General features: G+C 37.3%; 1 protein-coding gene and 1 long non-coding RNA gene across 2 annotated transcripts; one reads left to right on the top strand and one right to left on the bottom strand.

The window, feature by feature from the left end:
- The first annotated feature begins 3,062 nt into the window (after positions 1-3,062).
- LOC129419787 (uncharacterized) lies at positions 3,063-5,721 on the top strand. The gene is made up of 3 exons (XR_012357777.1): positions 3,063-3,156; positions 5,273-5,394; positions 5,585-5,721. It is a non-coding gene; the product is annotated as an uncharacterized lncRNA (long non-coding RNA).
- Positions 4,726-4,971, bottom strand: ctxn2 (cortexin 2). The gene has a single exon (XM_055174973.2). It carries the CDS (start codon positions 4,969-4,971, stop codon positions 4,726-4,728), a length of 246 nt encoding a protein of 81 aa, XP_055030948.2.
- Positions 5,722-13,217: the final 7,496 nt, after the last annotated feature.

The raw sequence follows: 13,217 nt of genomic DNA, 5'->3' as shown, positions 1-13,217 counted from the left end.
CTCCACAAGTGACCTTGGAAAAGTTTTGCTTCGGTGCAGTTAATAGGAAAGGTCATCGGGTGAGCCGTTGCGTTCAGTCTTTTTACAGGTGATACCACCATTTTCTAAGGCATGTTAATAAAAGATGCATAAACATCATAATTTAACTAAGACCTAGTCCTGGCTTTAGCTAAGCCTTGTTTGTGAAACCAGGCCCTTAAGTTTAACGGTTTTCTGGGATTTGACCCCATGACTTTGATGCTATTTATGAATGAATGAATGATGGTGTGTTGAGGAACATTAGATGTGCTTTTCACTTCTAAAGCCTCATTCAGACCACCAGACACTTTCTTGCTGTGTGTCTTTCAGTGAGGTCATTAGGAGGCGTTTCTAAATCTGGTTGACATATATCAATGAGTACCATCCACTCCAGTAACTGACAAGAGACGGATGAGGTGAACTCCACTGATTAGCTCTCATTGGTAGTCACTCCTGAATGTCGCTCATTATTTGCATAAAGTTGAACTTTTCTCAACTTTGTTGCGCACCTGGAGACATCCCATTCAGTCACCAGCGGTTAATGTCGCTTGTATCGCCGAAAGTCGCTAAACTTCCATTGAAGTCAATGAGATTGTGTCGCTCTGTTACTGCTAGTTGCTGCTATGCTTTAACATTCAGTAGCAGAAGACATCAACACACATGACTGCAGGACAGATAAGAGAAGATAAGATTCCCAGTGTTGTTTTCAGACTGTCTGGGATCAATAGGATTATAAACGGCCATCAGCGTTGATACAGACATAACATTACTGTCTGCAGACGGATGAGTCGCTATAGAGCCGTGTCATCTCGACCACATCAGGACCTTACAAACCTGTTTCAGAAAGATTCCCTGACTGTCAAATGCATCTCATTTACACAATAAAAGTGAAGGTGAATGAGTAAACGTGCATAAAGCATTGATAAACGCACACACTGATAAAAAATGTACAACTTGTAATGCACTGTAAGTCAGACTTTGGATTAAAGTGTCTGCCAAATGGATGAATGTAAATGTACACTGCAAAAAATTACTTACTTAGTATTTTTGTCTTGTTTTCAGTACAAATATCTAAAAATACTTAAATCAAGATGTATTTTCTTCATAAGAAAAATGAGCTAAGAAAATAAGTTTAGTTTTTAGACAAAAATGTAACATTTAAGTGAATTTGTGCTTAAAACAAGAAAGAAAATCTGCCAATGGGGTTAATTTTGTTTTAAATATTTTTTATAAAGGGTTAATAGGGCACCTATTATGCAAAATCCACTTTTGGCAGTGTGTGAACACAACCACCTTACAATGAAAAAAATCCACCTGTTTCTTGTTTTTAATCCCCATTAAACTAAAGCAGTCTCTCTCATTTGCTGTTTTGATTCTCTTATCAATGTGTAACATTGATAAAGCCCCGCCCACTTACAGTCCTGCATTACCGTAGTTTCCACCCTCAGCGAGTTCTGTCCATTAGATCCTATTGTGTCAGACTGTATAAATCTGATCTATTTAAAGTAAAAGCGCTCACTGTCTGTTGATAAGGGAGTGAGGAGCTGAAGCTCATTTGCATTTAAAGGTACAGACATGAAAACAGCTTGTTTTTGCTCCCACATAAATAGGGGCATTTTGGACATGACATAATAAATGATCTGTGGGGTATTTTGAGATGAAATTTCACAGACACGTTTTGGGCACACCGGAGACTTATATTACATCTTATATTACATCATAATAAAATATTTGTTGCTTACCCTATTGGCATATTTTTAGCTTGTTTTAAGCACAAATTCACTTAAAATTTGTTGTTGTTTTTTTGTCTAAAAACTAGACTTATTTTCAGTAAAAATATCATTTTTTTTTTAAATCAAGATGGATTTTCTTGATGAGCAAAATGACCTAAGAAAGTGAAGTTGTGCTTAAAACAAGCAAACAAAACAAACAAACAAAAATCTGTCCATATTTCGTCAATTAAGTGTTAAAAAGGTCAAGATTTTTTGCTTGTTTTTAACGCACATTTACTTTTTTCTGAAAACTAGATTTTTTTCAAAAAAATGCATCTTGATTTAAGAATTTAAAGATATTTGTACTGAAAACAAGACAAAAATAGAGTAAACTGAAGTAAGACAGTCATTTGCAGTGTACTGCTGTGCTTCATGCATCATAAAACAAGTAAATGTAATTCCTTATTTTAAAATATATGTAAACACACTGCAAAAAATTACTTTCTCACTTGGTATTTTTGTCGTGTTTTCAGTAAAATTTCAAAAAATTCTAAAAATGAAAATGCATTTACTTGATGAACAAAACGACCCAAGAAAATAAGTCTAGTTTTTAGACCAAAAATATCAAATTTAAGTGATTTCGTGCATAAAACAGGCAAAAAATGCCAATGGGGTATTTTTCTTGAATTTTTCTTAAATTTAGTGTTTAAGAATTTTTTTTGCTTACCCCATTGGCAGATTTTTGCTTGTTTTATGCACAAAATCACATTAATTTGATATTTTTGGTCTTAAAACTAGACTTATTTGCTTGGGTCGTTTTGCTCAACAAGAAAAAGCATCTGAATTGAAGAATTTTTAGATATTTTTACAGAAAACAAACAAAAATACTAAGAAAATCTTTTCTTAAAAATATTTTTTTGCAGTGTATGATCCACAGAAGAAAGAAAGTCACACAGTTTTGGAATGACGTAAATGAATCTTCATATTACAGTGAACTTTTCCTTCAAGAGAAGAGACTTTTATTTTATATTATTTGGGCAGATGAACACAGAACCATCACAGAGATCCACGTTCATCAAACAAACACAGAGAAAAGTGATCTTCATCATCATTATCCTCACATAAACCCAACACACACACACACACACACACACACACACGCGCACACACAGATTGTTGGAGAAGAGATCATCTATCGCTGCTAAATGAAGGCACAGAATCCAGTCTGAATAACAGTAAGGCAGATTCACAGCACTAGAACACACTGCAGATGAACTACGCTTTTATTGGTATAGTGTTAGTATCCAGCTTGCTGCTGTTGTCATGGCGACACATCCTTCCTCCGTCACTCAAACCAACAAACAGGAGGACAACACAACGTTTCAATCTTCTTCTTCTGTCTGTGTGCAGATAGTTTTAAGAGGCAGTAAGTGAAGTCAAATGGATTGCACTGGAAACACACACACACACACACACACACACAGACACACACACACACACACACACACACACACAAAACAGATGTCTGCATCAAGACGTCAACGTATTTCCAGAAACCAGCACGATATTTGAGTCCCAGCGGAGACACAGATGACAGTAAACAGAAGAGTTGCGCCAGAAACATACTCCACACAGATCTGAATGTGTGAAACAAACTCAATGTGTGTGTGTCAGGTGTTACTGTAAGAAACTGCAGCAGACAGAGGGACGTTACAGTTTTTACTATGAGCTTTATATAGGCTTGGAGTGTTTGTAAAGACTCCTGACAGCCCAGACACAACAACATTAGCTGCGTTTCCATTGCAGATTTGCACAAAACTTTAACGTTATTTTCTAAATGTCGACAAAAGACTATTGCGAAATGACGGCATTTCCTTTAATCGATGATATGCAATTGAAACGCTTCTCGTGATAAGTCCATGTTGACTGATGTTGGTAGGTTTACTAATATCACATTCAGCAGAGTAGGCTTTATTTTTAACCGAAAGAGACGTAAGAGTATTATCCAAACAGTAATGCCAAGGAATCCTGAAAGATGCTATACTTATACGCTAAGGTAATAGTAGATTATTTTAAATCAGAAGAGATGTAGGAGCGTTATCCAGACATTATTGACAAGGAAAATGTATTGAAGTGTTTCTGGGAGGTTTTAGTTCATACCGCGCCATCTACAAATAATAATTATGATTTACATCAGGTGACCTGAAAATGCAAATAAACTGTTTCCATTGCAGTTTTGTGTAATACGCCTCTTTTAAATCTCCTGAAAATCATCTTGTGCGAGTGTAAAACTTTTTGTGCGATATATTGGAGTTTTGTGAAATGTATGTGTTTCCATGGCTGTATTTTCAATTTGCAATGTCAATTTGCTCAATTGAAGATTAATGGAAATGCAGCTACTGTCTCAACCAATGGTGCGAGCTTGCGGCAGGACTATCTGACCAAAGGGTGATGGTGAAGTGAATTATTTCTACTACTACATTTGAACTTTTCAAAATGCTAATGCACAAGAAGGAAAACCAGTTTGGACAAAACATGACCGCCAATTAGAGAATAAAGTTTGATTTGAGTGATTGTCTATGTATGTGTGTAGAGTATGTCTCTGGCTGTAAGCTGCTTTCAACCATTAAAGCTCATCATATTCAGACTGAAAGGGTTAAATGACCCTGTTCGTGGCAGCCATCTTGTTTTGATTTGCTCTTCCCTGAGAGATGCTCATTGGCAAATGGTGTGACATCATCCTCCAAATCAGGCAATCATGAATCAAACACGCATGTTCACGCATGACCCCAGGTGTGCGTCTGGATTCACAGTGTTTTGTTGTGATGAATTCTTACACCTTTCGATGGCGTTCACGTGTGACCCGTTGTTGCTTTTCACCTGGACCGTTTTGATATTTTTGGTCTGTCCTGTCCACCTGACAGCTGTTCTTTATGGTGCGAGTTGTTTTGAGGTGTGGTCACTTTGGGGCGTGGCCTCTTTACAGGGTGTGGTCTCAGGTGAGGGCGTATTCAAAAGTCCCTTTCTCGAGGCCCTCCAGTCCATCGCCCCAGCTGGAAGATGGCATGCTACTGTAGGGGTCCAACAGAATTCGGAAACACCTGATGATCAAGAGCCCGAGAAACACCAGCAGCATCCCCACGAAAGCAAACGCCGTCTTCTGCTCTAGGCTCAGAGAATAGGCCATGATGTCACCGCCACTCATGGCCGCCAGGCTGTGGTTGTAGTGAATGCTACACATGTTCCCGAACGAGCCCCCGCATCCTGGACACGTTGACGGGTCGGGGATCAGCAGGGACAGACGGATGCCTGTGGAGGGTATGCTACGAATTATCACCAGACACTAAACAAGGGCTCGTTTATTTAGGCAGGTGCAGTAAGAGCTGCCTGTTAGTAAGCGACAACGTGTCCTCATCCAATCACAGACCATACAGAGATCCTCAGCATGCACACCAATGACAGGACAATATATAGAAAAGCATTCGGTCAGAAACATGCAGAATATGGTGCAGTAAACATTTGTGTTGAAATCGCTTTTACAGAGTCAGAGATTACAGCACACGGATGACATCTTTGAACGGAAACGATCGCTTGAGTCGCACACATGCAGATAAACCACAGCAGGACCTGTTGCATTCCTCGACGGCTAATGGATTTTCAACAGGCAAGAGCTGCTCGCAGTCAAGAATGACATGATCACAGTGAGAAGTACATATGAGTTTAATGTAACAGCTCGAGCGAGCGAGAGAGAGAGAGAGAGAGAGAGAGAGAGAGAGTCGATGGGTGTGGATGAGCAGCAGGTGGTCGCTTGAATCTGATCTTATCTCACCTTCATTTGTGCTTCATTCTGTCAGACCTGTTGCAGCTGATCAGTCCAGTGAATGCTCGGAGTCTCCTCATCACTGCAGAAGAGAGAGAGACAGAGAGAGAGCGTGCGAGTCCTGCATGCAGCCAACAGGACCTCCAAACGCTCGGCTTCACTGATCCTGAAATAAAGAGGTTGATGGAGGGAGGACGAATGAGAAGCAGTAATGCGCAGACACGCTGGATTGAGACTGAGGAGACGATCTGACAGTGCTGCTGTTGGGTGTCGCCTGTCTGCGCTTCCTGAACATTCAGCTGTTCTATAGCACCCCTCTCTCTCTCTCTCTCTCTCTCTCTCTCTCTCTCTCTCTCTCTCTCTCTCTCTCTCTCTCTCTCTCTCTCTGTCTGTCTGTCTGTCTCTCGCTCACTGTCTGACTCTGTTATTCTTTCTGAAATCTTTCCATGTGTTGTGACTGATCTGATGTCAGTGATATTTCTCTTTGATAAGCTCCAGTAGTTCAGCGTGTGCTTGAAACATCATTACATGTGTTCAAAACTTCAGCTACAAAAACCACTAAGTCATCATCATACAGAATGGTCTGGTGGTGCTTAGAATTTAAGTGATGTTTATCTGTAGAAATCTGTCCAGTATCATACTACAGTATTACGGCAACAAGCAAAAATACATTAAAGTTGCGATGAAAAACTGTAGTTTGTGTTGGAATATTGTGGTATTTATTTTACTTTATTTTATGACATCACTGTTACAGTGTAATTATACATTTAAGTACTAAGTAATAATCATTAACAACATGTAATTAATATAGGTTTGGGTTAGGATTAGGGTTTGGTTTAGGGTTGCTTGTAACTATGCATAATTAACTGTTATTATACTATAATAATTACATGTAGCATGTGTAACGAAGACATTGTTAAATAAAGTGTTACCCAAATGACTTATCCGTGAGCTTCATTGCTTAAAAAATAATGTGACTTCATAATCTTTAATCAAAAATGCAAATCTTCTCCCATCTCAGAAACTATCTCTCTTTACTTCGGGTCATATGGTACGGCATGTGGGCGGGGTCTGAGAAAAAGATCGCAGCAATTTGCTAATAGCAACATGACCCAACTTCAAACGAATCAGATCTCAATGGACAAATTTGAATCCAGCCTACATTTATTTCATTTCAGAAGACGTTTTCACTCGGATATACGTCACCATGTGGAAAATAAGATGATCGCTATTTTTGTTATATGGTGACTTTAACCAGCAGAGTTCAAGAAGTATTTAAATCCAGAGAGAATAGATTGTATTTGTGGTCTCTGACTGCTTGAGTGTAAATCTGCTCAGTCTGTTTGGTGTATTTATCTTTACAATTCCCATATAGGAGATGAAATGAAAACACTGCATAGTAATAAATAAGATGGATGAAATGTTTATCACAATTATTAATGATAGATAAAAGAATAAGAAGGTGTGAGTGATCTGCATGAACAAACAAATCTCTGTTGAAACACATGAGTTAACATCTCAACAAGAACTTGTCCGGGTTCAATGTCATTCAAAATCAAAAGAAATGAGAAGTAGTAATCTGCTTAAAGAAAATAATGTATATTGTTTAGTCCTAAACCTTTAGGTCAATACCTTGAGAGATACATGAGATATTATACCACAAAGACAGATTCCTATCAAATACCTATTCAAGTTTGCATTGAGTGTAGTGAAGAGTATTTAATTTGGTACCGTAAATGAGACAGATAATATTATATTGGTTTATGACAGTCAGTCAGAAGTGAAAGTATGCAACCTGTGGTAACACATCTGAACATTTCTTGGCAGACATACAATTTCAGGAAAGCATTAAAAATATCTGTATGCATTTAACAGGAAGGGGAAAAGAGAAAAACATCTACATACAATAAATTAATAAATAACACAGACATATTAATATATAGAGGAAAGCAAATGACACCTTGAATATCATCATCATCATATAATTTCATGAATCTGTCACAGTTTGTATTGCTGGTTAAGTGAAGAGAAGAAATCAGCTCTAAAAATGTGAAGTGAGCACAAGAATTTTACCAAACAAAATGTTGCTGAAGGATATATTTCAGTGTATAATAGCTGATAATATTTCAAATGAAAGGACTGGCTACAAATACACTGCAAAAAAATGACTTTCTTACGTGGTGTTTTTGTCGTGTTTTCAGTAGAAATATCTAAAAATTCTTAAATCAACATGCATTTTCTTCATGAGCAAAATCACCTAAGAAAATAAATCTAGATTTTAAGACAGTGGTCTTATTTGTTTTTCCTACTATGGGAGTCAATGATACAATCAGCTGTGTGCTTACCATCATTTATCAAAACAACTTATTTTGTGTTCATCAGAAAAAAGGAAATTCATACAGGTTTAGATCAACATGAGGATGAAATAATAATGACAGAATTTTCATTTTTGGGTGAACTATCCCTTTAACATTTATAGATACAAGTAAATTTACAGGTGGTTTTGTTGGGAATAAAGTCTTCTTGGGACATCAACCATTCTCTTTTTCAATTTATATCGATGATATTGGCAACCCAGGAGTATTGAACTCTATGCACTCTAGCACTGATTTGTGCCCCTTTAGTTTATTTTGGTATTCATGGCAAGGTTTTAAAACAAGGCTTTACGAAAAGATAACTTATTGAAACGGTATTGTGTGTTTACAAGACTAACTGAAATAAACTAAAAATATAAAGAAATGTCATCCATCACTGACTGGTAATGAAGTATAGATGAATAATCACACAAAAAAATGATTGAACAGGACGGGATAAACCTGGATTTCTATTGGCTGCCTGTCGTGCGTAAAGCAGCTTACTTTGTAAGGACGGACATGTGTATGCAAAACTCTTGTAACCTTCATTCATTTGTAACATAAAACAGTAAAACTTTTACTATATGTGTAATAAAACAATCATGTTTTGTGAGTGCACTACCTTTTTCAATAGGTGTTTGTGTACAGGTCCGTGTTTATCTAACATTTTTCCTCATCACGATATATAGTTCAGTTTGTTTGAGCAACACTGCGTGGTAATGAAGAAATGAATGCCAAATCAAGAAGATTAAATATATTCTAAAAAAAAAAGTAAGATAGCCTATTATCAAAATTATGATTTTTAAAATGTAAAGTTAAAACTGTATTAGTTTAGTCTGTTTAGTTAGTTATATTGTGTTTTAGGGAACGCTGTGCTCAAAAATCTGCCAAAAGCAAGTGATCTCTGTGTTTTTTGGTTTAAAGTAGGGCTGTGAATCGATTAAAATTTTTAATCTAATTAATTACATACTCTGTGATTAATTAATCTAAATTAATCGCCTACATAATTTTTGCTGTGAAAGTATTAAATATTTCTTTTTAAATAAATCAGTGAATAATCAGCATTAGTGACATTGAAGCTCAAAAACTCTTTTATTATTACAGTATTTTCACTGTTCAAATAATGGCCATAACAATCAACAAATATGACCTAAAGTAATATGCTAAGGAAATTAAGTGCTTCAGGAAGATTATTTACAAAAAGTTTAACAGTGCAATATCAATTGCAGGGCTTTTTTGTGCAATTGAACATAAACCTTAAATAAAGAACCCGACAGGTGGATGACATCAAAGTACCGCGAGAGCATTTAGGAAGCAGTCTTCTGTTATGATTTCTCGAACTGCTCTCACGGGATTTGGATGTCATCTGCTTCTTGGTTCTTGTGGCGCCACATAAAGTGTACTCATCAGTTTTATCAGCCACTGGTTAGATCAACGTAGCAGTCAAAAACGGGACGCGAGTAATCACGTACGATAGAAATCGTTTACCCACAAAATACAGGACACCTATACTGTGCTATATTTGGTTTTCTGATCCCAATCTTCATCATTCCGCTAAGCCAAGTCAATCTCCATTGGTCTTTTACACCTTTATCGATCTCCAAAACTTCGGAGCCTTCCTGCATAAGTATGTCCATGCTAGCTGAAATAAAGTTTTACCTCATCTTACGCGCTACAGCCAGAAAACCCGGAGTGGATCCGGTGTGAATACAGAAAGCTTACAGTGGAGAGAGGAACGTGATTTTGCTCCACTCCAGGCTTTGATCACATCCCACTTAAAAAGCTGAATACACGTCGTATTTATGAAAAGTTAATTTAATAATTTTGCAATTGACGGAAATCCGTGTAACGACGGAGAACTTTAATCCATGTGCTTTGTATGATGTGGTACTTTAGAGTGGACGAACTCTATGATATGCAAATTCTTTGCTGCAGACGTTGCATACTTTATTTTTATCATCACTCCCATCAGGCCGTTTTTTTATAAGTAAATGTTCCAGTCAATGATCCAGTCACCGCCAGAGCGTTCTCGTCTACCTCCTTTATTTTACAGTCAAATGGTGGCTAGAATGTATCCAGGTTCAATACGGAATGGATTAATCTGCGTTATTTTTTTTTATGCGTTATTTTTTCTCAGATTAATTAATCGAATTAATGCGTTATTTTCACAGCCCTAGTTTAAAGTTATGTCATTCTGCAGCTGGGCCTGTTTAAATAACAACTCAGACTCTTTTGTATCTCTCTGGTTATAACATAACAGTTTTTCTCAATTGCTAAAACACTAAACCCTATTAAAACCAAATGCTCAGTTGCCTGAACCCACTGATTGAATCAGTCACTCTTTTGGCAAAACCATAAGCACTTTTCACCTGTTTAGACACAACTTGCCAACACATTTTTATTGTGATGCACCCGTGCTGCAAAATGGTGAGCACAGGTGACAAAAGTCAAACACAATTAAAGCACAAGTGTCACTACTTGAACACAACAACTCAAAATTGATCACACTTGTGTCTAATGATATTACAGTTTTTTACGATTGCTTACACACTATAATTAATTTTTTCCCACAATTATCAAAACCTAACACTCAAGGAGCAAAACACAAGGCTGGATTTGCACAACTGTAAGCACATTGTCAGCTTCACACTATTTGCAAAACCTTACACACAGTGATTTGCAAAACATTAAACACACTTGAATACATTAGACACAGAAGTCTATCAGGATGTCACTTCTTTGCAATTCCAAAGCACTGACTGTCAAATGACCACACTTATGAGCCAATCTGTTAAACACAGCCATCAGGTGCACAAACACATGACTGCTAAATTGTACACACACCAATCAGGTTTAAGCACTATAAAAATGCAGCAGGTCCTGCATGAATTCATATGTATAGATGAGACAGCGTTCAAAATCACGAAAGCAAGAAGAAGAGGCAGAATTATCATTGGGCACCGGGCTATTATCAATGTCCCAGGGCAACGTGAAAGTATTTCACAGCATGCGGTTCTCCTCCATCATGCCAAAATGGCCCTTAGAACACACTTCACATTCTCTCATTTTTGGACCCATTGCACCACATTGTCACAGAAAGTATGAAATGCACCAGATACAATACAATGTCATCTGGGACAATGTGTCATTCCACCACTCTGCTTTGGTCAAGAACTGGTTTCAACACCATCCACAGTTGACAGTACTATACCTTCCACCATACTCTCCGTTTCATAACCCTATCGAAGAGTTTTTCTCAGCATGGCGGTGGAAGGTTTAGGATCTCCAGGCTCAGGTACCCCTCATTCAGGCCATGGAGGACGCCTGTGACCAAGTTGACACCGTAGCAGTGCAAGGATGGATTCAACATTCAAGACGGTTCTTCCCGGGTTGTCTTGCTAATGAGGATATTGCTTGTGATGTTGATGAAATTCTCTGGCCAGATCCAGCTAGGCGAAGAGAGAATGTATAGTATCCCTGCTGAAAAAAACAGCATAGACCAGCAACATTCCCATGCTGGTCCATGCTGGTTTAGCTGGTGGTCACCACCATACCAACACCAAAACACATTATATACTGGTCTTGCTGGTATGACCAGCATGGGATGCTGGTGCTGGTATGCTGATGACCACCAGCTAAACCAGCACCAAACCAGCATGGACCAGCATGGGAATGCTGGTGGTCAGCACAAAAACACAATTTGCTGGTATGCTGTTTTTTCCAGCAGGGATGACCATAGTATTTTCTTTACAATATTGTCAGTTTTTTCAGATTATTTTTTATGTTTGTTGTTGTTATTTACTGTAATTGTAACCTGTACTGGATACAGTATTTTACATTTGTCTGTTGTTTGCTGAGCTAACAGTGTTATGTACACTACTGTAACTGGGACATGTTTTGTTGTGATTCTCCATGTTGACTGATTTGGGTATGGAGAGAAATCAATTATATTTATAGTTGCACTTTGTCTTTGTACTTCATTTGTAGTACTCTAATCAATAAGAATTAGACTTGCTAAACGTGTTTTAGGTTAGCAGCAGCAGTGTGTAACTGGTTCAAAAAAAATTAATTCTTGTGAAATGTGTGTGTTTCTTATGGTAACAAAATATTGTTTTTATAAAGTTGTGTATAGTTTTGACAAAAGTGTTCCATTTTGCAAATGATCTGAAATGTTGTGCTACTTTGGTGAAGGGTTGTGTTAATTGTATGTAGTGTTTTGACAAACCGGGTCCTGTTTTCAAAATTGTGCTTAAGCAATCGTAAAAAACTGTAGGGAACATATACAGTAAGCCAGTTCAGAGATCACTGGTTTATGAGGCCCTGTAATGGATAGATATGTGTGGAAGAGTTTGTGTGAGGAGGTCGAGGTGGTCAGCGATCGACCATGTTCTGCATAAGATTTCTGTTATGTCTTTTTTTTACAAGTGCTAAATGCACAGTTTGTTTTTGTTTTGCAACATGCATTTAGCCTACAGTAAACAATAAACATTTATTTCTCAAGCTTCAAGGGATAGTTCACCCAAAAATGAAAATTCTGTCTTTGTTCTGATGAACACAAAGGAAGATATTTTGAGAAATGTTTGTAAGGAAACCATTCATGGACCCCATTTACTTACATAGTATACTTTTTTCCTACTGTGAATTGGGTCCACGAATGGTTTGGTTATAAACATTTCTCAATATATTTTCCTTTGTGTTCATCAGAACAAAGACATGTATGTGGGTTTGTAACAAAATGAGGGTGAGCAAATGATGACAGAATTTTCATTTTTGGGTGAACTTTCCCTTTCATGTCCTGAGCATTGTGTTTTCTATTTTTCTACGTAGTGTTTAGTGACTGTTCTGTAGTGTTTTTAATTTTGATTGACTCGGGGCACGATTTGACAACATAGTTCAGTTTTGAGCACAGATTGAACTGTTTTGAGGTGAAAGTTTGGTTTTGCAAGAAGAGTCTGAGGTTTTGTGAATGTAGCTTGAAAATTGGGTTTTGTGTTCACAGTTTAGAGAAAAGGAGAGCAGCATTCAAGAAATGTGTCTTAGCAATCGAGAAAAACTGTAAATGATTTTTGACAAGCCTGTTTTTGAATGCCTCTGAACACTTTAGGCCAGCAGTCTCCAACCGTTTTGTGAGAAAGGGCTACCACAATGGATAATACAATCTGGAGGGCTAAGTTTTGATACTTAAAACTTTTTCTTGTTGATTTTATTTTATCTGTTGATATGTTTTATCATTGTTTAAAATTTTTACATACATACAAGAAGCCAACTTAGTCAAGCTAATATTAAAATATGTCATAAATAAATATTAAAATT

The sequence above is a fragment of the Misgurnus anguillicaudatus genome, chromosome 15, assembly GCF_027580225.2.
Source record: "Misgurnus anguillicaudatus chromosome 15, ASM2758022v2, whole genome shotgun sequence".
Lineage (NCBI taxonomy): Eukaryota > Metazoa > Chordata > Actinopteri > Cypriniformes > Cobitidae > Misgurnus > Misgurnus anguillicaudatus.
Note: the sequence above shows the minus strand (reverse complement) of the source record. Positions and strands in the feature narration are given on the sequence as shown.